Source organism: Ovis canadensis, chromosome 1 (assembly GCF_042477335.2).
Source record: "Ovis canadensis isolate MfBH-ARS-UI-01 breed Bighorn chromosome 1, ARS-UI_OviCan_v2, whole genome shotgun sequence".
Taxonomy (NCBI): Eukaryota; Metazoa; Chordata; class Mammalia; order Artiodactyla; family Bovidae; genus Ovis; species Ovis canadensis.
In genome coordinates, this window is record NC_091245.1 from 179,692,791 (window position 1) to 179,719,128 (window position 26,338).

Sequence of the window (26,338 nt, forward strand, 5' to 3'; positions counted from 1 at the left end):
AGTTGTTTTAATACAAATGAAATTCCCAGTTATCATACCCAGTGACTCCTGCCAGAATTAAATCATACGTTACCAATCAGTGCCAGCAGCCAGTGTGGGCAATCAAAAAATGTCTGTTCATTGTAAGTAAGAAGTATTTTCAGAGATGGCTGGCAGTTGCTTATTAGCCTGAGATTTCTATATGATGGTGGTGAAAAAGAAGTGAAAGTCGCTCAGTCGTGTTGGACTCTTTGCAACCCCATGGCCTATGCAGTCCATGGAATTCTCCAGGCCAGAATACTGGAGTGGGTAGCCTTTCCCTTCTCCAGGGGATCTTCCCAACCCAGGGGTCAAACCCAGGTCTCCCACATTGCAGGTGGATTCTTTACCAGCTAAGCCACAAGGGAAGCCCTCACAAAAAAATACAAAGTTCTCTGATTATTGCTTCCTCGTTCTTTTTCTTCATCGCCATTACTATTGTTATTGTCACGCGAGTGTATGTTTTTTTATTTTTATGGGTGGACTTCCTTAGAGGTGAGTCTTTTTGAAGCTTATCCTATCCAGAACTGTTGCAACCTGAGAGCCAGGCGTCCCCTGGTCAGGGTGCAGATCCCCATGCAGGCTGAAGCGTGACAGCCTCCTAGAGATCGAATCCCCAGGCAGGTCGAGGCTTGACGACTTCCTGGGACCCCTGGGACTGGCGGATCCCCAAGCAGGTTGAGGTGTGACAACCTTTCGAGGACCAGATCCCTAGGCAGGTCAAGGCGTGATGACCTCCTGGGACCCCTCGGACTGGAGTTTGGGCGTCCCCAAGGTCTCCAGCGTGACCAGTGCTGGGTACAGGGTAAAATTAAGGGGTTTGTAACTCATTGCTAGTTTGCCCACTGTGGATGGGAATAGATATGATGTAAGCTCATCCTACCTAGTACTGTTACAATCTGAGAGCCAGGCATCCCCGGGTCAGTGTGCATATCCCCAGGGAGGCTGAGGCGTGACAGCCTCCTAGAGATCGAATCCCCAGGCAGGTCGAGGCGTGACAACCTTCTGGGACCCCTGGGACTGGCGGATCCCTGAGCAGGTTGAGGCGTGACAACCTTTCGAGGACCAGATCCCTAGGCAGGTCAAGGCGTGATGACCTCCTGGGACCCCCAGACTGGAGTTGGGCGTCCCCAAGATCTCCAGTGTGACCAGTACTGGGTAGGATTAGGGGGTTGGATATTCTAGAGTATTTCCCTCCCAAGGCCAGCTATTTTCTGGTTGTCTTTCCAGAAGATTGTAGAGGCAACCTTGTGGGTCTGGATGGGGCTCAGGAAAAGAGCATGAAACAGGAGGGAAGAGGGCAGAGCACAACCTTTGAAAGAATGACATAGCACAAGGGTATAATGTAAACCAATTAAAATCAACTGGGTCCAAGCTGACAAGTCAAATTCAAGTAAACCTTAATCCCCAATCTATAAACCAACAGACACACCCAGAGGTGGCAGGACAGCTCCAAGGCACTGTGAAAGAGATGAAGGAGTGGGCGGTTCCCCAATAGCTGGGATGATCTTCTCACTTGTTAGCATATGAATTCACCCTGCTCACAAAACCTAGCCAGGCCTCATTCCACGGCCAGCACTTTTTTTTGAATTTTAACAAGTCTACCTCTTTGACTGTCAGTGAATTTTTGTAATGAGACCTCAGAGTCTGAGCTTTGTTAGTTTTGGCTGGGCTTGAGTCCCGGGAAAGAGCTGAAGGACAGGAGGAAAAAGCAGTGGGAAAAATGTGCCAAGGAATCCCCTTCATAGCCCGCCGGAAAATTTGCTAAATATCTGACCGGTGCTCACCATTTCTTTGGTCTGATCCTTGGGGCAGAAGAGAAAGGACAGAAGAACCCCCACCGGCTTGTGTAACAGCTACTGGGGCTCAGCAGATAGCGCCTTTGGGACATGCTGAGGAGCAGCCTCTCCAGAGGCCCTCAGTTGTGCCCCCTGCCGCCCGCCTGTTCACGGGAGGTTTGAGGAAACAAGGAATGAGAGACTGTACAGGGATTAAGATTTCGTTAGGCACGTCCCTCCAGCCAGAGGAGCGAGGACCTCTTACCTTAACTGGAGGTCTTCTGAGATCTGACACTGGGCCGCGTGGGCTTTCCGCTGTCCCAGTTTCCGGCACGATGGGCCTTCCCTTGCGCTGGATTTTCTTTGCATTCCGCCTCTACCGCGGGAGCTTCGCTGAGTTGGGCTCCGGCTGTGCTTGGCCTCTTCCACAGGGAGGTTGTTTCAGCCAATTTATATCCAAGTCATGGCACCATAGATGGCACGCGAGTGTGTGTTTTTCGATTCTTTGTCTCGTCATAACAAAGATTTGGAGTGACGGACATTACAACCCCCTCGGCGTGTCACAGCTCTCGGGTCTTGGATAGACCGTGTTATAGCTCTCAGGTCTCGAATGGACCATGTTATAGCGCTTAGACAAATCAGTGTTACAGCTCAGTGTAACAGCTCTATTTTATTTAGAAGATAGCAGGAAAATCCATCTTTGAGGCGTGAAGGCACGTCGATCTAAAGAGACGAGGAGAAGAGCGCCCCAGCGTGCGGGAGAGAGAGAGCTGGCTCTGGCTCCTCTACATGTTTATCTCTCCCTGGGCCTGCCCTATGTAAATTGGGCCAGCCAGGAGTGTTGTTTGTTTTACCTGAGGTCCTCACTCCGGTCCTTGGACCTTTTTTGTTTTATTTTCGCGGGCTTTTCCCTTACTTGTCTTGCAGCCAACACCATTTTGGACTCCTTTTCCCTGTTCTACCTACCTAACATTATGATCGTATCACCAATGTTGAAGCCATTTCTTTCTGCCTTCGCTTACTAAGTCACTTGGTGAATACTGTGAAGGTCAGCTCTCAGAATGAGGGCGAAAGAATGAGGGAGGGAGGAAGAGTGGATTACATGAATGAATAAAAGATGCTGGTCCACGGGAGGGGAGATAAGAGACTGCTGACGGACAACGAAAGCCGTGTATTCTCCCATGCAAGGAACAGAGTCCCAGGGTAAAGGGATCCTTCTTTTCTCATCCTTCTGAGAATTGTCTAAAACATGGATAGTCTTTCTTGTTTTTCCTTTCCTCTCCCCATTTCCTCTCTCACCTTTTCTTCCTATAGTAATTAGGAGAAGCAGAAGCACATCGTATCTTTCAGTATACCACAGTATCCAATGATTACCTATAGCTAGTTATTTACTTCTCTGTATTTTTTACCTTGTTTTGTATGGTTATGAAAAAAAAAAAAGTCTGTTTCTAAGTTGCATCTGACTTTTTGTGACCCTACGGACTGTAGCACGCCAGGCTCCTCTGCCCATGGGATTTCCCAGGCAAGAATACTGGAGTGGGTTGCCATTTCCTTCTCTAGTGTCTCTTCCCTAAACCCGGGTCTCCTGCATTGGCAGGCAGATTCTTTATCACTGAGCCACCAAGGAAAACACATAATCACACAAAATTTTAAAAAATAGATAACTGAAGAAATTACTGCAAAGAGGGACAAAGATAAAGCCATCTTGATGAGAGAGAAATTCAAATTCACTCTTTTATCCATAGGTTCATAAAATCATAATGAACCAGTTGTGGAGCCACGAAATTAAAAGACGCTTGCTCCTTGGAAGAAACGCTGTGACAAACCTAGACAGCGTATTAAAAAGTAGAGACATCACTTTGCCAACAAAGTTCTGCATAGTCACAGCTATGGCTTTACAGTAGTCATGTATGGATATGAGAGTTGGACCATAAAGAAAGCTGAGTACTGAAGAATTGATGCTTTTGAACTGTGGTGGTGGAGAAACTCTTGAGAGTCCCATGAACTGCAAGGAGATCAAACCAGTCAGTCCTAAAGGAAATGAACCCTGACTATTCATTGGAAGGACTGATGCTGAAGCTGAATCTCTAATACTTTGGCCACCTGATGCAAAGAGCTGACTCATTTGAAAAGACCCTGATGCTGGGAAAAATTGAAGGAAGGAGGAGAAGGGGACGACAGAGGATGAGATGGTTGGATGGCATCACCAAGTCAATGGACACGACTTTGAGTAAGCTCCGGAAGTTGGTGATGGACAGGAAAGCCTGACGTGCTGCCATCCACGAGGTGACAGATTCGCACACAACTCAGGTGACTGAACAAGTTGAGGAGATGCATAGCTGCTCTGCACGCAGAGACTTCCTGATAAGTCCACTAGAAGGCGCAGTGGAGCACAGTCAGCAGAAAGCTCATGGGATGTAAAGAGTGACTGACCTCCCCAGCAACCTTGTCAGATGGGCCAGTGGGTGAATGCCAGCGCTCAATTCCCTATGCATCCAGAAATGTGATCCCAATACTCAGTTTGAGACAATCTGAGCTTACTCTGCAAATACTTCATGTATCCTGTAGGCAGTCTTTTGGTGTGTTTTTTTTCCCATCACTTGATGAGTGGTGGAAGGCAATGAGGTAGAAGTTACAATGACTGCACAGGTATGTGAACCACTAGGGGCTCAGTGAGGTGAGAGGAGAGTTGCAGGTGACTCTGCCAGGAGAAACGACTACTCCATCATAGAACCAGTGCCCAGTAGGCTGCCGTTCTCTTCTCCCCGCACAGGTAGCCGTTTTCTGGTACAGCCTTTTGGAACGTAGTTCTTGACTTGGGCCAGCCTAGGGAAGGAAGGATTGGTTACCTCACATCAGCCCCCTTCTAGAAGGACTGGGGAAATGGGAGCAATAGTAGAATGCATAGGAGATCCAAGTCATCTATTGTTACGATGTGCTTGTGTTTTCAGCACCTGAGCTAAACGGCAGACGAGCTGTTGTATAGCTTCTAACATTACTTTTTAGCCCTTACCTCATGCCAGGCATACTTCTAAGTACTTTATACACTCACCCTGTAGAAAAGTACTGTTATTTTACATGTGAGGAATTTGAGAGAGAGAGAAAGGTCAATGGATTCTACCAAGATCACACATCTAACTTTGAACTAAGGCAGGCTTCAGTTCATGGGATCTGGTTCTGGAATTGATGCTTTTAATAGCTAAGCTACAAATCTCCAAATGATTTGCAAAACTGTCTTGTAGACTCTGGATGCAGTATGATGTGTCTAATGCAATGGCTTCCTAGCAGTTAAGAGCCAGATGGAAATCTGTTTTCTTGGCATCATTTGACTGTACTGACCCAACATCTGGCACACAGCCTTCCCTCACAAATATTTGCTGAGTTGGGCTGACTGGCCCTGCTTTTGGAAACCCTCCGTCACCTTGGCCTCTCTAATAACATAGCCCCTGACTTTGTCGCTGCCTCTCTGGCTCCTCCTTCTCAATCTCCTTTTCTCCTGCCAATATGTCACATGAAAGTTTTCCCCATCATTCCATCCTAGGCTCTGTCTTCTCCCAGGACCCATCCTCCTTGGAGCTCTCAGTTACTCCAATTACTGTCTACATACTGATGTCTCACAAATATTCATTTGCAACCTAATTTTACTCCTAAGATTCAGACTCATATGACCAGCCCTCTGCTGGAAGTTGATATCTTGTATGCAGTCAAAATCAATCTGTCCAAATTTTATTTCATTTTTGTACCTCTGGGCCTTCCAAGGATATTTTTTCTGTTTATTTTCTCAGATAACAACACCTTGATCCAAACACCTGCCCAAACTGGAAAACTGGGAGTTATTCTGACTCTCTCTTTTATTTATTTCCTACATTCAGCTATGTACCAACCCTGTTGGACCCACACCTGAAACCTTCCCACTTCTTTTCTTCCCTATAGCCTTCACCCTATAGTCCAGGCCACCTGTCACTTACCCTGGGGCATAGCACCTTGTAAGGACCAGCTGGATAGTATTCCCCTGTGGAATTTTAAGGATGCAACTTCTTACTTCATGCTCATCTCTTTACTGCTCACAGAGTGCCTTCAACATTCTCACCAGACTTCAGTTGTCTTCCACACTGAACGTTCTGCTCCTTGATTGCTCTCTTTCTCTGATGTGTCTTCCTAATTCTTGTCATTCTTCAAGCCTAGTTGTTAAGTCACTTCCTCCAGAAAACCTTCCCTGAGCTCCCGTGCCTTGGTTATGTGTTCCTCCTCTGGGATCTCACAGCACCGTGTCTTTTCTCCACCATAGTACTTCCCGTCTTATACTGCAGTTCTGTTTCCACTCTTTATGAGGGAAAGGAACCCACCTGTAATAACAACAAATTCCAAAATTTCATTTCTTCATTTATACTTGATATAAATGTATTTATCCTAACAGATGCAATATAAGGCCGAGCTAGTAGCTGAGTGCTCTGCTTAGTTATTTGACACCCCAGGCTTCCAGCTTTGTCACATGTAATGCTGACTTCGAAACCACTCTGCATCATAGCATCTGGATAACACATGAAGAAAGATCATGGAGGACCATGTGTGGGATGTTTTTATATGACAAGCCTTGAAGCAACAGCCATCACTCCTACTTACAGTCCATTGCCTGGGACTTGGCCACCACATCTAACTGCACACGAGGCTGGGAAGTCTAGTTTCTCTATGCCAGAAAGAAGAGGACTGGGTTTGGTGATCAACCAGTAATCTGCCACAATGACCTTTATTCTCACTAAATTATATACTCCATGAGGGCAGGGGCAAAAATTCTCTTTTTCTGTACTTTATCCTCAATGCTAGTACACAGTGGGAACTCGCTAAGTATTTGTTGAATAAACGAAACTGTGTATGTCCTGTCTTTAAAAGACTTTTTCTGCCCATCCTGATGCTGGCTGCACATTTTTTCCCTCAAATAGCATCATCTGAAGCAGCATCTAACATGTCTGACTGATTCGTGGAGCTGGGGTATAGTATGTCTTTGGCGTTCATTGGTAGGCTGTGTTGCAAAATGATGCTTGTTGATCATCTGATGTGACCTACAACTGGTGCTAATGGTAAAGAAATCATCTGCCAATGTAGGAGACATAGGAGATGCGGGTTCAATTCCTGAGTCAGGAAGCTCCCCTGGAGAAGAATATGGCAACCCACTCCAGTATTCTTACTTGGAGAATCCCATAGACCGAGGAGCCTGGAGGGCTACAGTCCATAGGTTGCATAGAGTCAGGCACAACTGAAGTGACTTCACACACAAATACACACACACACACACACACACACACACGAGCCACGATGCCAATTTATTTATTTATCTTATATATATTTCTTTCAGAGATTCAGTCACCCTTGTTTTCAATTTAAGGCATGCCCTTTCCAGGAACTGAGATACCTGGAAAATTGCCAGGCTATTCACTACTAATTAAAGCTTGAGAGTGAAAGAATATATTGGCTGCCATACTGTAAAGATATTATTGAGAATATTGTGTGCATTTTACAGTACCCTTTTTACAGAAACTGGGGAGAAAATTCTTTCTAATCATAATAAAAAGAATAGTGGTAATTTTCTTAAAAATTGACTTTTTTATCTTATAATGTTCATCAGTGGTGTAACAAATGCTGTTTATTTCTTAACATTGTTACTAGAACATTCTGACCAAATGTGCAGTCTATATCTAAGAGAATATTACATCAAGAAATACATTATGTAATATCCCCAGCTAAGTTTTAACAACACTCAACATTCTTTATCTAATGTTATTTCTCCTACCCTTACTTTTCCTTTCTATCCACTGCTTTTATCTTCTTGTATTTGCATATTTATGTAAGCCACCATGAACATGTTTGGAGCAAAGGAGAAATACATAGAAAAAAAATCTATTAAATATTTATCTTCCCAAGAGACATAACATGTTTCAGTGGCTATTGAGTTCAGTTCAGTCGCTCAGTCGTGTCCAACTCTCTGTGACCCCATGAATCGCAGCACTCCCGGCCTCCCTATCCATCACCATCTCCCAGAGTTCACTCAGACTCACGTCCATCGAGTCAGTGATGCCATCCAACCATCTCATCCTCGGTCATCCCCTTCTCCTCCTGCCCCCAACCCCTCCCAGCATCAGAGTCTTTTCCAATGAGTCAGCTCTTCGCATGAGGTGGCCAAAGTACTGGAGTTTCAGCTTTAGCATCATTCCTTCCAAAGAAATCCCAGGGTTGATCTCCTTCAGAATGGACTGGTTGGATGTCCTTGCAGTCCAAGGGACTCGCAAGAGTCTTCTCCAACACCACAGTTCAAAAGCATCAATTCTTCGGTGCTCAGCCTTCTTCACAGTTCAACTCTCATGTCCATACATGACTACTGGAAAAACCATAGCCTTGACTAGATGGACATTAGTCGGCAAAGTAATGTCTCTGCTTTTGAATATGCTACCTAGGTTGGTCATAACTTTTCTTCCAAGGAGTAAGTGTCTTTTAATTTCATGGCTGCAGTCACCATCTGCAGTGATTTTGGAGCCCAAAAAAATAAATTCTGACACTGTTTTCACCGTTTCCCCATCTATTTCCCATGAAGTGATGGGACCTGATGCCATGATCTTCGTTTCCTGAATGTTGAGATTTAAGCCAACTTTTTCACTCTCCTCTTTCACTTTCATCCAGAGGCTTTTTAGTTCCTCTTCACTTTCTGCCATAAGGGTGGTGTCATCTGCATATCTGAGGTTATTGATATTTCTCCCGGGAATCTTGATTCCAGCTTGTGTTTCTTCCAACCCAGCATTTCTCATGATGTACTCTGCATATAAGTTAAATAAGCAGGATGACAATATACAGCCTTGACGTACTCCTTTCCTATTTGGAACCAGTGTGTTGTTCCATGTCCAGTTCTAACTGTTGCTTCCTGGCCTGCCTACAGATTTCTTAAGAGGCAGGTCAGATGGTCTGGTATTCCCATCTCTTTCAGAATTTTCCACAGTTTATTGTGATCCACACAGTCAAAGGCTTTGGCATAGTCAATAAAGCAGACATAGATGTTTTTCCGGAACTCTCTCGCTTTTGTGATGATCCAGCAGATGTTGGCAATTTGATCTCTGGTTCCTCTGCCTTTTCTAAAACCAGCTTGAACATCTGAAAGTTCACGGTTCATGTATTGCTGAAGCCTGGCTTGGAGAATTTTGAGCATTACTTCACTAGCATGTGAGATAAGTGCAATTGTGTGGTAGTTTGAGCATTCTTTGGCATTGCCTTTCTTTGGGATTGGAATGAAAACTGACCTTTTCCAGTCCCGTGGCCACTGCTGAGTTTTCCAAATCAGTGGCTATAGTTGAATATTTTTGTATTTCAATCTACCTTGCTTTATCTCTAGAGGTATTTTCAAATGAATATGAATTAGTCTTTCATTTTGAGGGGAAAGGAAGAAGGAGGAAAATGGGAAATTATGGCTAATGAAGATTAAGATGATTTAGAAAGCTAGGAATTAAAGTAAATGTTAAACCATATTTCATATGTGAAAATATTATATATAATTGTGAAAATTCACTACAAGATAAATTCCATAAGGGTGAAGATCTTGTCTTCATTGTTCAAACTGCGTGTTGAATCATCTTGCACATAGTAGACACTAAAATAACATATTTTGAAAGTGTGAATGTAATACACTTGCACTAAGGAGAACTGGGTTAATATAAAATAAATAATATTGAAACTGGTTGTGCAACCACAAGCATAGAACTTTTGGACTCTGTTTTGTATTTTATAAAATGAAGCCATCAGACTATGTATGCACTAAGATTCTTTCCAAATCCAATACTCCATGTTCTATATGTCACCTTTGTTAAGTATGCTGCTGCTGCTGCGAAGTCGCTTCGGTCATATCCAACTCTGTGCGACCCTGTAGATGGCAGCCCACCAGGCTCCCCTGTCCCTGGGATTCTCCAGGCAAGAACACTGGAGTGGGTCGTCATTTCCTTCTCCAATGCATGAAAGTGGAAAGTGAAAGTGAAGTCGCTCAGTCGTGTCCGACTCTTAGCGACCCCATGGACTGCAGCCCACCAGGCTCCTCCATCCATGGGATTTTCCAAGCAAGAGTACTGGAGTGGGGTGCCATTGCCTTCTCCGTTGTTAAGTATAGTGGCACATTTAAACATATGAAAGTAAATTCCTATGACAGTTTGGAAATTTTGTTTTCAAAATAGGTTATCGAACTCCATCATCAACAGCCCATGTAGATGTGAGCACATCAACTTCAAACGTCACCCCTCCAAGTGTTCAAAGTGAGTAGCAAGACTCCTCATGTGACTCCAAAGAGACAATACAACCACAGGTTTTATTGCAGCTATAATATTATTGAGGTTTGGGGAAAAACTGTATTTTTCATTTTATGTTGATATTTTGGTTTTGAGTTACTCTGTGGCAAATTATAATCCAGCAACTATATATTGATGTGACAATTACTATAATCTTAAAAATATGGACTGGTGACTTGTTATTGTTGTACCTGTCATTTGTCATGGGATTTTTAGAGTAATATTAAAGTAATTTTGAGAGTACTCCCAGTGATCTGACTTGGTCACAAGAAGAGAAAAAAAAAAAAAAGAAAATATCTGCTTTCTTTGGGCATTAAACATAAACTTCAGACTTTAGCTTAACGCAAGCCAGCTAGTGTTCTCTGTGTCAGGAAGCATATTTTCAATTTCAGACTTCCCCAAAGTCATACAGACTAAAAATTCAGCACATCAAAGTAAAATTAAATTACAACTTTATCAGAAAATAGAATTCTGAAATTTTTGTCTTTCAGCCAGTAATTCCGATGTGCCTACCCAAGGATTCAATTACTCCTGGACCTCCAGTGGGAAAGATGCCAAACACTGTAAGTGAAATGTGAGTCCCCTGGATTCCTCCGGGCCTCACTCATTTATCCAACACATATACTGAACAACTACTGTGTGCTTTGTTTATGATCATATTAACAAATATTTACAAGGCATCGACCATGTTTAAAGCATTGTTGTGGTTGCTGGGGATACCTATAAGCAAAACAGGTCTAAGTTCCACAATCAGGTGGATGAGAGACAGACAAATAATGAAAAGTGATATGGAGAAAACTAAGCAGAGAAGGGGGACAGCGAGAACCAAGAGTGAGGGGCAGTGCCCTTCTAAATAGGGTGGTCTTGGAAGGCCTTCCTGAGGAAAGTGACATCTGAATAAAGTGGAGATGAAAAAGCAAACCATGAGTACATCTGGGGGAAGAGAGAACTCGATAGAATGTGCATATCACTAGAAAAAGGAAAAAAGGGAAGCTCAGTGTGAGTACAGAAATAGTTTGTTACTTGCCATGTGACCAAGTAGCAGCAGGGTCTGTTGATGCTGCTTTAGCAGGTATTGCTGCTGCTACTGCTAAGTCGCTTCAGTCGTGTCCAACTCTGTGCGACCCCATGGACGGCAGCCCACCAGGCTCCCCCGTCCCTGGGATTCTCTAGGCAAGAACTCTGGAGTGGGTTGCCATTTCCTTCTCCACTGCATGAAAGTGAAAAGTGAAAGTAAAGTCGCTCAGTTGTGCCCAACTCTTCGTGACCCCATGGACTGCAGCCTACCAGGCTCCTTCGTCCATGGGATTTTCCAGGCAAGAGTACTGGAGTAGGGTGCCATTGCCTTCTCCGTAGCAAGTATTGACAGGGTCTAAAAAGGAAATACACTGCTTGTTAGTGGTCAAAACAAAGATGAGTATGGTCTTAAGTGGCGAAGGACGTGGCTAAAGCAAAGAGAAGTGAAGCCCCTGGGAACTACAGGTTTAGGACTCTGAATTTAGCTCCTGGGCCCTTTGCCACAGAGTAAATGTGCATGTGCCTTTTAAAAAGCATTTAAGTTGTACACTGAAAACCTCCAAACATCTTTTATACCCACTGACTCAGTCATCTCACTGATGGGAACTTGTTCTTAGGAAATAAATCAAAGAGGGGAAAGGAACCTATATAATATTTCTCTTTGGGCATTATTTATTTATCTTTTTTATGGACTTCAGGCTTCCCAGGTGGCTCAGTGGCAAAGAATCTGCCTGCTGATACAAGAGATGAAAGAGACACAGGTTTGACTCCTGTGTTGGGAAGATCCCCTGGAGTAGGAAATAGCAACCCACTCCAGTCTTCTTGCCTGGAAAATTCAATGGACAGAGGAGCCACAATGCATCGGACACAGTTGAGTGACTGAGCTGGAGCTCGATGAAGCTCAGGTTCACAAATTTAGGTTAATCATAATCTTTTTTAGTTCATGATACTTTCATCATTAGTCTAGGCATGACCCTCTGTAATTGAATGTAATATATGTCTCTCAATAAATATGTTGATAATATAACAAGACACCTGTGGACGTAATACCCAAATACAAGAATGAAAAGGAAGAGAGAGACCACACAGAAGAGAGGAGAAAAAGCACACAAAGAGATCACCAGGCAGCGTGACCTTGATGTATGTCAAGGGTGGTGTCCAGAGTACTGTGCAGACAACATTCAGCAAGTGGACCCAGGAATGCTGATTTTTTTAACAAGAAAAACGCATTAAAATGCAGCCCCCACCATGTACATTACACAAAAATTAACCAAGAGTGAGGGGCAGTGCCCTTCACTCCATATAGCTTAAAATATTTATATCAAAAAGCTAAATATTAAAACATGTAATAAAATCAGGGTGAATTCCTTCCTGGCTTTGGGATATGGAAGGGCAGAGGAAAAAAGAGACACTAGACATAAAAATGACTGAAAAATTAAATTAAGAAAATTCTTTTCATTACGACTCTTTGAAGAAAGTTTTTAAAAAGGCAAGCTATAATCTGGGAGAAGATATTTGCCACATGTTTGAAAAAGGATCAGGAATATATAGTTGACAAAGGATCAAAACTTTAAATCAAGAATATATAAAGAATGTCTACAAATGTTTTTTAAAAGACAAAAAGCAGTAGGAAATGAGCAAATAGGCACATCACAGAAGACAACATCCATGGAGCCAGAAACCATTTAGAGATTCTAAGCCTCTTTAACCATCAGGACCTGCCAGCGAAGACTAAAGTCAGAAAGTTATTTTATAGAAAACCAATTTGGAAAAATGAACAAGTCTGAAATTGCCGAGAGTTTTATAGGATGCAGATCAATACAACTTGTTATATGTTGCTGGTGAGAGTATTAATTGTTACCATCTCTTTCCACTACATAGGGATTATATTTCATAGCTAAAGAGTCGTATGCCAGAAAATCCAACACTTCTACTTCAAGAAGTAGTCACTCAGTCATGTTTCAACCCCACATACCATAGCCCGCCAGGCTCCTGTGTCCATGATTCTCCAGGCAGGAATCCTAGAGTGGGTAGCCATTCCCTTCTCCAGGGAATCTTCCTGACCTAGGGATCGAACCCGCATCGCTGCACTGCAGGCAGATTCCTAACTGTCTGAGCCACCAGGGAAGCCCACTCCTATATAAATACCCCCCCAAAATAAATTATTACATGTGTCCAGGAGATTTGTATACAAATGCTGGGGAGGAGAACACTGCTTATAATAACAACAAAAAATAAAACTGTAAATAATCTATAGTTAGGAGTGTAGATAACTAAGTTGTAATACAATCATAAAATACTGTAGAACAATGGAAAATGAGTGAATGTCAGTCACATATGGCAGCATGAATGAATTCTAATAGCACTATGTTGAATCAAAAAAGTAAATGCCAAGTGACAATATATGGAATGATAAATTCAAGTACAATTTATTTTTTAAATTTAAAAAGGTTTTTTTTCCAATTTGTTTTGAAATATAGTTGATTCACAATGTTGTGTTAGCTTCAGGTGTATAGCAAAGTGATTCAGTTATACATATATATAAATATATTTTTTTGAACTGTGGTTTTGGAGAAGACTCTTGAGAGTCCCTTGGACTGCAAGGAGATCCAACCAGTCCATTCTGAAGGAGATCAGCCCTGGGATTTCTTTGGAAGGAATGATGCTAAAGCTGAAGCTCCAGTACTTTGGCCACCTCATGCAAAGAGTTGACTCATTGGAAAGACTCTGATGCTGGGAGGGATTGGGGGCAGGAGGAGAAGGGGACGACAGAGGATGAGATGGCTGGATGGCATCACTGACTCGATGGACGTGAGTCTGAGTGAACTCCGGGAGTTGGTGATGGACAGGGAGGCCTGGCGTGCTGCGATTCATAGGGTCGCAAAGAGTCAGACACGACTGAGCGACTGAACTGAACTGAACTGAAATATATATTCTTTTTTTACATTCTCTCCCATTATAGGTTATTACAAAATATTGAGTATAGTTCCCTCTGCTATACAGTAGGTCCTTTGTAGATTGTCTATTTTATATATAGTAATGTGTATTTTAATCCCAGACTCCTAATTTATCCCTCCCCTGTCCTCCCCTTTGGTAACCATAAGCTTCTATGTCTGTGAGTCTATTTCTGTTTTGTAAATAAGTTCATTTGTATCATTCTTTTAATTCCACATGTAAGTAATATAATATGATGTTTGTCTTTCTCTGCCTAGCTGACTTCACTTTGTGTGATACTATTTAGGATTAAAACAAGTATTAATATAACCAAATACTATATGATTTAGATTTAATATTTGATAAAAATTTAAAATATGTAGACAATATTCAGATAATGTTTGCTTTTGAATGGACATACAAAAGATAGGAGAGGGAGTAAACATTTATAATATTATTTATATAATTCCAAAATCTGTGTATGAGTTGGGGAATTATTAAGGACAAATATGTTCAATAATAAGAGAATGTGGAATAGGATGAGAAAATAACTCAATGAATATTATGAAGCCAAACAAAACAATAGCCAGTATGTACTACAGTGAGAAGAAATGATCTGCTTAATTGAAGGTTTTGAACTTTTCACTTACTTGCTTTATTTAAATTATTACAATAGCATCTGTGCCCATACTAAAATCCTTTTCACCCAGTGCATCACAACAGTATAAAGTACAGATATCACCCAAGGTACTTTTTGCCCCAGAAACTAGAAAATTGAAAGGGTCTTACTTGAAAGTGCTTCCTAATTTACACAGGAATATTTTTGTTCTTTTTAATAGATTTCATAATGAAATAAACTATTGTAATCCTTCAGAGTTTCTGTCCTTCCCCACTTGAAAACTTCATTTATCCTCAGATATCTCTTTATCATTCTTATCATAAAAATAGCCTTAGAAATTGTGAAATCTAGGAAGGGACTCTAAAACCCAGCAGACAATTTTTTCCTGGCAGTGAAAACCCTCTTCTTACTTATGCAAGAAGATCTTGTTAACCGGTTGCCATTTTTCATCTATAAGCTTAGAGAAAAAATTCCCTGCAGTGAGTTGCTCTATTTATAATCATTCACAAAAACACATTAGGGTCCAACAAGTTAATATTGATTGCTCACTCCCAAACTATTTTTGAAACATGTTCCTACTCGTTGGATTGGACTGTAATATGACATCCAATATTAGATGATGCATTTGGCAAGATTCATGGCAGGCATCGGTAATGGGAATTTTTTCTTTCAATATGTTTATTTCAATTGATTTATGAAATGCTCAGAGGCAGAAAAAGAATGATAATGGATCGATTTCTAGTGAAATAAACCCACTAGCAGTGTTTCTAGGGCCCTTGCTCTTTGTGAACACATTCTATGAGATATTTGCTTACACATACACTTTGTATAGTTCATATATATTAAATGTCACTAGAAGATTCTGAGCACATTGCATTTACGCTAAACTCATACATGTTTTAATATATTCTTTTGTTGTTATTTTGTTATTTATTAACTGGAAGAGGTCTAGACTGGAGTTGAAGAGTATTAGAATCTTAATCCCAGTTCCTGCAGTCTAGAAGAGGAATGCATATTTTAATGTAACCATCTGTGAAATGGGGATACCAAAACTGACCTTCTAAATACCCAAAGTGTATGACCTTAATAACGTCCCGGGACACATTTTCATCCTGACACTCAGGTGATCAGGCCATGGAGCAGAAAATTGAAGCTTAAGTACTTTTTTTTTTTTTCCTGCATTTTCCAGTCATCCCTCTGGCCCAGTGGAGCCTGAAGCCACTCTGAAATCAGTCAGTCTGTCTCAGACAAGCAGAAAAATGATATGAGTCTCCATGGGTCCTTAAACCCTCCAATTTACCCATTACCAAAATCATCAAGTTTATTTATGCATGCGCGCGCACACACACACGCACGCACGCACAAGCCTCAGGATACCTCTTACGGATCTCACATGAGGTCTCCATTCTGTTCTGTGACCTTGCATCCCTTATTCTTCAAATTTTACATACTCTTCTTAACTCTTTTTTATTTTAAATTTATTTGGAAATAGAAAGATAATTGTTTTACAGAATTGTGTTAGTTCTGCCAAACATCAATATTAATCAGCCATAGCTCTTCTTAACTCTTACAAGTGTACTGCTTATCCTGCCCCAGGTCCTGGCTATTTCTCCTCAGACTCCTAATAATAATTTTATGAGAACCCCTGTACTATTTATAGGCAGAAGGCGATGGACAAGCTGGAACTAAGGAGCTGAGGATCAGTGGAAGGGACCCAGCAATGCCAGGACCTACAACAATGCTGGGTCCTATCACAGGCTGCACCAGGATCTCTTCAGCCCCTCTGTTCCATGTTGGTCAGGATGCTGACTCTTGGAGTAATTAGCTCACCATTCTTACCCTCAAATTCTAAAATCTTACATGCCTCAGGTCACATCTCTTTCCATTTTCTCTTCTCTAAAACTCTGTTCTGCTCCCGTTCTGTCGCCTAATTCCTCATTAGGTCAGCCTCAAATTATAGATTTATTCTTCTGATTTAAAATTCTCTCCTTCGTTAAAATACCATGGGGATTCCATGGATTTCTACACTGTTAGTACACAAGCCCCACACTGCCAAAGCTTGTGAGTATCATGTTTGTTTTGTGGTCAGGAAGAGCATAAGTGTCCCATTTATAGATTAAGTGATCGTGGCAAGAGTGGACAGTAAGTAGCTGGTGCCAGTTGCATCTGATGGAAGGGGTGATGCTGATCCAACACCTTGAAGAAAAAGACAGGGCAGAAGACCAAGATCAATGAGGTCTCTACATCATAGCCTTCCATCTGTGGCTATTGCTTGCCACCCTATGCCTTTGCTCTAAGGACAAAAGTAAGGACAGAACTCAGAATGTCTTAAGGAAGATTGGTTACCCAATAGAAAGTCTGTACATATAAAAATTACACCAGAATTTTAGAGAAGCTCACGTTGCCTCAAGAACCCCAGAAGAGTAACAGAAATTATCTGTGATGTTGTCAAAAGAGGGTCTGCCAAACCAGATAATCCTGGGCCTTGATATGACACTAAATAGATCTTCCCGCAAAGGGAGAGATGCCTAACATGTCATAATATTATTGAGAACTGCAAGCTGGTTACAGATGAATGTCAAAAAATGTTATTGCAACTCAAAGAAAAAGACAATACTATCAAAGTTGATCTTGTTTTTACTATAGAAGAGAAGTACCCTTTTATGGTAGAATGGTATGCTAAGTAACGTAGTGTCCTTGTCAAATAATGTTTATTTTATCAAAAGCTAAATTTAAAAGAATTGTGGAAGAAACTGATGCTATGCCAAAGGAAGGATATAAGAATTTATTTGAGAAACTCTAACAACACAGTATCCCTATGTTCATATTTTTGGTTGATAATGGTGATGTCCGAGAGGACGTTATCCATCAAGCTCATGTTTATCATCCAAATGTCAAAGTAGCATTCATTCTTAGATTTAGGTGAAAATGTTCTCAAAGGACTTAAAGGAGACTTAACTTATATATTTAACAAACAAGGTGATACCTTGAGAACACAGAATATTTCAATCAGTTAGAAAACAACGGTAATTTAACTCTGGTGAGAGACACCCGAGGAGACTTAAGAATGGCGATGGAGTGTAGCCAGTGTTTCAGTTCAGTTCAGTCGCTCAGTCGTGTCCGACTCTTTGTGACCCCGTGAATCGCAGCACGCCAGGCCTCCCTGTCCATCACCAACTCCCGGAGTTCACTCAGACTCACGTCCATCGAGTCCGTGATGCCATCCAGCCATCTCATCCTGGGTTGTCCCCTTCTCCTCCTGCCCCCAATCCCTCCCAGCATCAGAGTCTTTTCCAATGAGTCAACTCTTCGCATGAGGTGGCCCAAGTACTGGTTTAACACATCCTAAAAATTGGATGTCTAAACGATGCGTTCATTGAGCTTTTAGAAAAAGTATTCTTTAGTGAAAGATAAATCACTGGAGATGGCCAGCTCTGTCTTACTGAGGATTCTGTAAACAGGCCTTCTGCAGGAAGACCTGATACAAGAGCTGCTGTCTCTTCATCTTGCTCAACGACCCAACTATGATATATTCTTGCTCCTGAAGTTTTTCCTTTACATCACTTATATATTTTCAGACATGTTAAATCTATCAACTGGAAACTCCTCTTTTTCACCTCTTTCAACAGCTTCCACTTTTTTTTTAAACAGATTTTGAAAAATCTCAAAGACAAAATCAGAAAAATAACTCCCTAGGTTTCCAAAGTGTAGTTTTTATAGCTCAATTTTTTATTTATTATTTTTAATTAAAAGATAATTGCTTTGCAGTGTTACATTCGTTTCTACCAAACGTCAACATGAATCAGCCATAGGTTTACCCATGCCCTTTCCCACTTAAACATACTGCAGTTCAATCTTATTGCACATTTTTTGAGATCATTTTACACTTGCAAAGTTTTCAGAAGGCCGAAAGGAAGTTTTATAAAATGGTCAAATAATTTACATCATTTTAAATATTGCCATTTTTGCAAATTGGATGTATCATGCTGATGATATTAACATCTCCTGAAATTGTATTATGCTTGGTTCTTTTGTTTGGAGAAAATCAATATTGATTTTACAGAATGGACTAGCACTTTGTATTTGATTTAAAAAACTATTGTTGTCCAGATGTCACTGATCATTACAAGTGTTCTATATTGACTTACTGACAATAAACATAAAATAGAAAATCTTTTTTTAAATACCCATTTCTCTCAAAGTGATAGAACTTGTTAAACCATTTGTATCTTAGCTTAATTGAATTTATCATATCCTTTCTTGATAGCAGATTTTGAAGAGAAAAGAAATAGAGGCATTGGGACTTCCTTGCTGGTCCAATGGTTAAAACTCTGCACTTCCAATGCAGGGGTGTGGGTTCATTCCCTTATCAGAGAACTAAGATCCCACATACCATGCAGCAAAAAGTTAAAGAAAGGAAGAAATAGAGGCATCAAGCCCTAAAAGTAGGAAGTGAAGGAGATTCCATATTGAACAACAACAAACAAAAAAAAATTCTAAGGTTATTCAGAATAAACTGCCTTCTTCATAATTTTACCTAAACCCAGGCTTGGTTCCAGTTTCTTTTTAGTTGATTTTTACTCATTGTCAATAAACTCCTAGCTTAATGTCTTAAACATTAAAACTCAATATTTAAAAGTACCCAGTCCATTGTCATCTATAGATCTTAGCATTTTGTCTAGAACAAAAAGTAGTCAAGATCACAAGCACAGGGTCATAGAACTGTATTGAAGACAAGAGCAGCTCCCTGACCTAAACAAATTCAAAATAGCTATATACAAAATAGCGTAACCTTGGGGGAAATCCCAAGCGGAGTAGCTATGGCAGACTGTCCTGGGAGCAGTCCCCAGAAGGCACTGACTTACAGCCCTACTGAAAGGCCTGGTGACGTGCTTTTGTCTGCACCAGCAACTGCCACTGGCAACTAGCGAGAGATCAAGAAAGGGTCAGGCCAAGGGGGTTTTTAATGTTTGTTTTATTTTGTTTTGGCTTTGTCTACTTGTTTTGGTCTTGACATGTAAGAAAGCATTCAACTGGGAAAATCACGTATGCCAATGTTTTAAATAAATGAGTATAATATCTTTTTACCGATTATAACCATATACTACTGTAGCTATTTTACTTTATATTACATTATAGGCATGTTATCAAATACAGACATGTAGAGACTGCCAAGAAGTGGAACTCTTCTGCCAAAGATGGAGAACTAAATAAAATGAATTGATAGGTCTATTTCAGAAGCCATATGTGTTTCTGGAATTGCTACCATCCACTTAAAGGGGAAGGTTTGCCTCTGAGTGGATCAAAAGGATTCACCCAGCAGCTAGCAAGGCCTGTAACCCACTGCTGCTGCTAAGTCACTTCAATCATGTCTGACTCTGTGCAACCCCATAGACGGCAGCCTACCAGGCTGCTCCATCCCTGGGATTCTCCAGGCAAGAACACAGGAGTGGGTTGCCATTTCCTTCTCCAATGCATGAAAGTGAAAAGTGAAAGTGAAGTTGCTCAGTCATGTCTGACCCTCAGCGACCCCATGGACTGCGGCCTTCCAGGCTCCTCCATCCATGGGATTTTCCAGGCAAGAGTACTGGAGTGGGGTGCCACTGCCTTCTCCACTGTAACCCAGGGGTCTGATAATTCACTATAAACATGGTTCAGTTTTCATACTCAAACAAGAATGTCATCTTACCCACAAGTACAAATTACTTTGTTCACTGCTGCAAGTTTCACCAAGGGCTTCAAAGTCCTGTTGGCATCTTCTCTTGACTGAGGCCGCCATAACACACCTAGGCTTTCCTTCTCTCCCATTCTTTTAGTTTATCTATGGAACAGACATAGCACACTTTCTGTGGCTGGAGAAACTGCTCCTAGTGTTTTCCTTCCCTTTCTTTTTCCTGCCTTAAATGGCTATAATCATAAAACTTCCCTATGGTACAGATGAACCTATTTGCAAGGCAGGAATAGATACCAGACATAAGGAATGGATGTGTGGACATGGAGGTGGGGGGTGGGGTGAACTGGGAGATTGAGATTAGCGTATGTTCACTGCCATGTGTGAATCAGATAGCTAGTGGGAACCTGCTATACAGAGCAGAGAGCTCAGCTTGCTGCTCTGTGATGACCTAGACAGTTGGGTTGAGGAATGGAGTGGGAGGGAGGTCCAAGAGGGAGGAAATATATGTATACATACAGCTGATTCACTTCATTGTACAGCAGAAAATAATACAACATTGTACAGCAACTATATTCCAATTTTAAAACAAAAAACAAAACCTTCCCCATTAGACACATCCTCAGCTCTTACTTTATTTTGGGACATTCTGAGGTGTGCTGCAGAGTACTTTGATGATATTACTTAAAATGTTCATTAATATCCCTTTTATCATAATAAGTAGACTCAATTGAAGGTCAAGAAAGACAATAAATTTTCCAATATCTTCTTCCTTTCGCAGCTCCATGGATGCCCAGTGAAACAAACAGTTCGCCCTCCTCAGGCACAGGTTCAACACTTCCTGGTGAGCACTTAGAGGAGACTTAGGGTCCGGGAAGGTATTAGTCTGCTCTATGTGGGAAGAGGTGGACAAGAACTGATACAAAGCCAATCTCAGGTATTTAAAAGTGCGTCTTGATGGAAATGACAGTGAAGATGAAAATGACAGTGAATGGAGGCAAACTTCTTCTCAGTCACTCAGAAAAGTTGGTCAGAGATAAAGTCATGGATTTGCCTCTATTTTATTTCAAGATGCATTTTGGGACCAAATAAATCCATTAAAATGCATTTTAAGCTTTAATTTTCCATTGTAAAATGGAATGATTTGTCGACATGGATTTGTCTACTCAAATGTTGCACAGGAATTTTTAATAACCTTATCAGACACATTAGAATGGGAAGACCTCTAATAAGCTGGGGCTCTAGAGATAAACCTCTTCTCTCCATGACCCCAGCTTCAGACCTTTTCCCATAATCATTTCCTCCTGGAGATTCTTTCACAGATATTACTTTAGTGTATGTGCTGTACTGTTTCTCTTTTTTTCTTTAAATCCATAGGAAGCTTTACTGCTTTGGTAACTATTATCCTAGGATACATAAATTGGTCCCTAACAAACTTCACAAATAATATTAGTATTTTAGGAGCATTTGAACCATTCAGATGAGCTCTTTCTAATAGTAAGTGAAGTCCAATCACTTTATACCTTTTGACCAGATGGAAATGGTCCTTAGGATTAGTTCAGATATTCCCTCTGTATCCCTAGGTGACATCTTCACCAGCACAACCAGAGCATCTTCAGAAGTTCCCACAACTGCCAATGTATCTACTAAAAATAATCACAGTCACATCAATGGTGAGTTATTTACCATTTTTTTAATTTTATGTTTTATTTGCTCTACAAATATTTATTGCATGCCTATCATTTGTCAGGCACTGAGACAGCTGTTGAGTATTGAAAACACTAGCTTCCTGAAGAGTATAATCTATTATAGATGATACATAGTAAATAAATAATCATGCAGTTAAATTTATTTGTGACAAATCCTATGATATAGTGCAAGATGTTGTCAGAGTCTAACAGAAAGATCTGATTGTAATTGGGGAACTAAAAAGGATTCTCTGGGGATACATTTAAAATAAAATCTGGAATGAGTAGGAATTAGCCAGGTGAAAAGTACTGAGAAATATTTCAACTTTATGAAAGTATAGTCTGATGGTTGGAACAAAGAGTATTCCTATAATTCAACTAATAAAAGTTTGTCAATGCTAAATATAACCCTTGTGTTTTATCATAAGAGGTCAAGGTTTTCAATAAAGTTACGACCCTCCCAATGCAGATTTTGATTGTCAATTCAAGGCATAATCAACTCTTTAACTTCAGAAGATATTCACTTAACTGGTGAACTCTACCTGGGGATTCAATTTATTTCATATTGAAGTTCATATAGCCCTCAGTCACTGGTGCATCATCCATCCTGCACACAGCATGGCAGTGGAGCTGCAAACTGATATCCTACCAACATCTTTAACTATTGGTGCCCTAAAGAACTACCTACAACTTCCCTGGTGGCTCAGTGGAAGAATCCACCTGCCAATGCAGGAGACACGGGTTCCATTCCTAGTCCGATATCTCACATGCCACAGAGAAACACAGCCTGTGAACCACAATTAGTTGAGCTTGTGCTCTAGAGCTGGGGAATCACAACTCCTGATTCCCCATAGTGGAATCACCCATGTGCTGCAAGTACTGCAGCCTGCAAGCCCTAGAGTCTGCTCTGCAGCAAGAGAAGCCACTGCAATGAGAAGCCTGCACACTGCAACGGAGAGGAGCCCACGCTCTTTGCAACTAGAGAAGAAAGCCTGTGCGGCAACAAAGACCCAGTGCAGCCACAATAAATAAATAAAATTATTTAAAAAGGAAAGGAACTACATACTTGAGGAATTAGGGCAAATTGGAGCTCTGCTTTTCTACCAGGACATTGCTGAAGCCAATGGCCTCATTTTCTATATTTGATTGGGAGAAAATTAGTAAGCACTGATAGAAGATCCATCTAAAACCTGTTGTTCTTTCATTTCTCAAAAACTCTGGAGGTAAAATGTTATAGTCCACCAGATTGCCAGTGTAGAGTAAGTCAGTCTTGACTTCACTGAAAGAGAACTGTGTGTAGTCCTAAATTGATTTCCTGTGTAATTGTTTCTTTTGTGATCATGATACTCTAGCACTACTGTGAACTCTAGCCCCTGTGCATCAGTGAGCCACAGGGTTACTTAGTATAGGACTGTGTGAGCTTCCAGGGTACCGTCAGCATCCCTCTGACAAAACTAAAGTAGCACGAGCACCAGGAAGACCTCCAATCCCTGGATATCTGTTGTAAGAGGAAAAATCTTCAGTACTGGTGATCAGTGTTATGACAGAATCATATGGCTGCTGTCCAAACTATGTAAAATATAAAAAAGATTGGGTAACAAATATTTTAAATCTAGATTTTTGGGCTTGTGTGTGTTTTATCTTTTTGAGACTTCACTTAATGAAAAGCAGTGTAATAAATCTGAAGCAATCAAATAAATTTAGAAAGTCTACACACGGTTTATAATCTAGTTAAAATAATGAAAATATTCTTTTATTGATAATAAAAATAAATCAAAAATGCACTTTTGCCCAAAAGATTTCTGTAATCTGAAGAGCTAAAGATCTATCTATAATGTATAAGGAATTTCACTGTAGTGTTATTAGAAATAAGAAAAGCCTGGAAGCAATGTAACCATCCAACATTAAGGCCAATTAAATAAAGCACAGTAGATCCGCACGCTGGGGAACCATCCAGTCATTTAATCAAATGAGGTAAACGTCTATGCACGTCTGTGAAAAATATTCCAAGATTTTTTTAAGAGAAAGAAGCCAAGAACAGAGCAGTATGTACAGTGTGCCCCCATTTGTAATATGAAAGGATGTATATTCACAGCACCTATATTTGCTTTTTTGCATTAAAAATTTCTGATGGGAATTAACTATTAAATAGTTAACATAATTGACTATTGAGAGTTATAACCTCTAGTGTGGGTAGCTGGCATTTGAAGAAGTAAGGATTCTTCCTTTTCATTGTAGTTTATATTTCTGTACCGTTTGAATTTTTAACATGAGCATAAAACACTTTTTAAAAGGAAAAAATTAAGTAACTATACAATTATAAACATTCCCTTTTATTTTCTGCCAGGCAGAACCAGACAATCTTATTTCCTAAGAGGGTTCATTTACTTAATTTTTCCTTCATGTTACAGAAAAAGTGAGACAGTCCAAAATATTGTATTTATATTGCCTCTGGCCTTCTCAGCTTTGTACTTTCAGACCTTTAGAATGTTATAATGCCTTTTACTTTTTCTTCCTCCTCCTAACACACTAATATTTCATAAAGCATTTTAATGACTCCTTAAAGAAAAAGAATTTAAAGATAAACCAGTATTTCACACATAAAACTTTTACTTTACTGGAATGAATTTGGAAAACAAATTTACAGATTATCAGTTTTATGTGTTCATTTTTTTTTTAATTTTTTATTTTATATCAGAGTGTAGCCAATTAACAATGTGATAGTTTCAGGCGGACTGCAAAGGGATTCAGCCATACATTCAGCCATACCACACAGGTGTCCACTCACCCCCAAACTCCTCTCCTCGTATAAATCACATTTTATTGGCCACCCTGTGCCAGGAATTGTCCAGGGCCTTGAGAAAGTGAAAGAAAAGAAAAGATTAGGTCTGGAACATTCTAACAAAAAAGGTAGTCACTTAAAAAAAAAGAAATGCAATTGTATAAATACAAAAACGATATGAGAACCAGCCATAGAAATGATCCCAGAGCACGACTGTGAACACCCCACAGCCCTTGGAAATGCGTGTTGCAGGTAAGCAAACTAATCCGATTCATCCTGCTTCCCATTTGCCAAATTTGGCATCAAAGTTCATCTCTCTTTATGCCCTTTTCAGGTAAGCCCAAAGATGGAATGTCCTGGCCGGTGGTTGTGGCAGCTTTGCTCTTCTCCTGTCTCGTGTTGTTTGGTCTTGGAGTGAGAAAATGGTATCAGTACCAAAAAGAAATGTGAGTACAGTACTGAGACATGCAGGAGCAGTTACTTTTTCAGCAGCAAATATTCACTCAACGCTTTAAATATCGTTCCTAGATAGTAGTGTTTCTCTCCTATGTAACTGAGGAAATGAGGCTTAGAGAAGCTCAGAGAGGCTGCCCAGCTTCCCCAGTACCACACAGTTGGAATGAGATGCACAACTTCTGACTTGGTGCCCCTCTACTTGTTCAGGCTGGAGCACTCACTGGATGGAATATCAGTAGGCATGAAATGAGAATGGAGGCTCACATCACCTCAAAACTGAAACTGATTTTTCTTTTTAACCTTCATTATTCTTTTCATTTTCATGCATCTCTGAACTGCCTGGGCCCAGGTGAGCCTAGATACTGAAGTGTGAAATTGAGTAAGAAAGGTAATTGTAAGAAATTTCCAGCTGCTTTTCAGCAAAATGGGCTTTTACTGCCCTTATCCTTTCTCCCCACGGGGGAAAGAAAGCAGTCTTTTTGTCTTATTGAAATGGTTTCCAGAACTCTCCTCCCTCCACTGAGAAGTTCTGAAATGGCGGCAAAGGTTAAGGCTCACTTTTCCGCCTTGGCTGCTTTTGGTCGGCCTGGTTCAGGGCATGCTTAGAGGAGATCTTCAGAATACACAAAGTCAGTCCTCCACATCTTACTACTGCTGTCTCAGATGATATTGGCTGTGTGGCCTGCCTTTTACTTAGTGTATCCTTGAAGACTCTATAGCCACGTGTAGGGGATGTTTTGTGGTGAATAAAACACCAAACCACGAGTCAGAAATTCTGGACTTTTGTCCAAGTACTACAGCTTGGCCACCATGTGACCTTAAGAAATTCCTAATTCCCCAGAAAAAAACAGAATTGCAAATTTCTTAGAATGCTATCCACCTTAACCAGGTAATAGGTGTTGAGGATTTTTATATTAAAATGAGAAAACAGGAATCTGAAAATCTGAATTGATTTTTTGGTTGTTGTTCTATATTCAAATGACTGTGTTATATAGAGATGAAAAACAACCCCCCTCTGTTTTTCTCAGTATCTCCCCTTCTCTCTCCCTCTAAGGAGAAA

The 26,338-nt window shown here is 40.7% G+C and overlaps 1 protein-coding gene and 1 pseudogene across 1 annotated transcript in view; both read left to right on the forward strand.

Annotated features, from left to right (window-relative positions):
• CD96 (CD96 molecule) overlaps window positions 1-26,338 on the forward strand; it is a 102,291-nt gene that overhangs the window by 71,814 nt on the left and 4,139 nt on the right. Inside the window, exons 9-13 of the mRNA XM_069552942.1 lie at window positions 10,001-10,078; window positions 10,603-10,674; window positions 21,134-21,196; window positions 21,936-22,025; window positions 25,157-25,268. Coding sequence (XP_069409043.1) covers window positions 10,001-10,078; window positions 10,603-10,674; window positions 21,134-21,196; window positions 21,936-22,025; window positions 25,157-25,268 — 415 coding nt within the window. The remainder of the gene's footprint in view (window positions 1-10,000; window positions 10,079-10,602; window positions 10,675-21,133; window positions 21,197-21,935; window positions 22,026-25,156; window positions 25,269-26,338) is intronic.
• LOC138429342 (cytosolic 5'-nucleotidase 3A pseudogene) lies at window positions 16,685-17,823 on the forward strand (annotated as a pseudogene).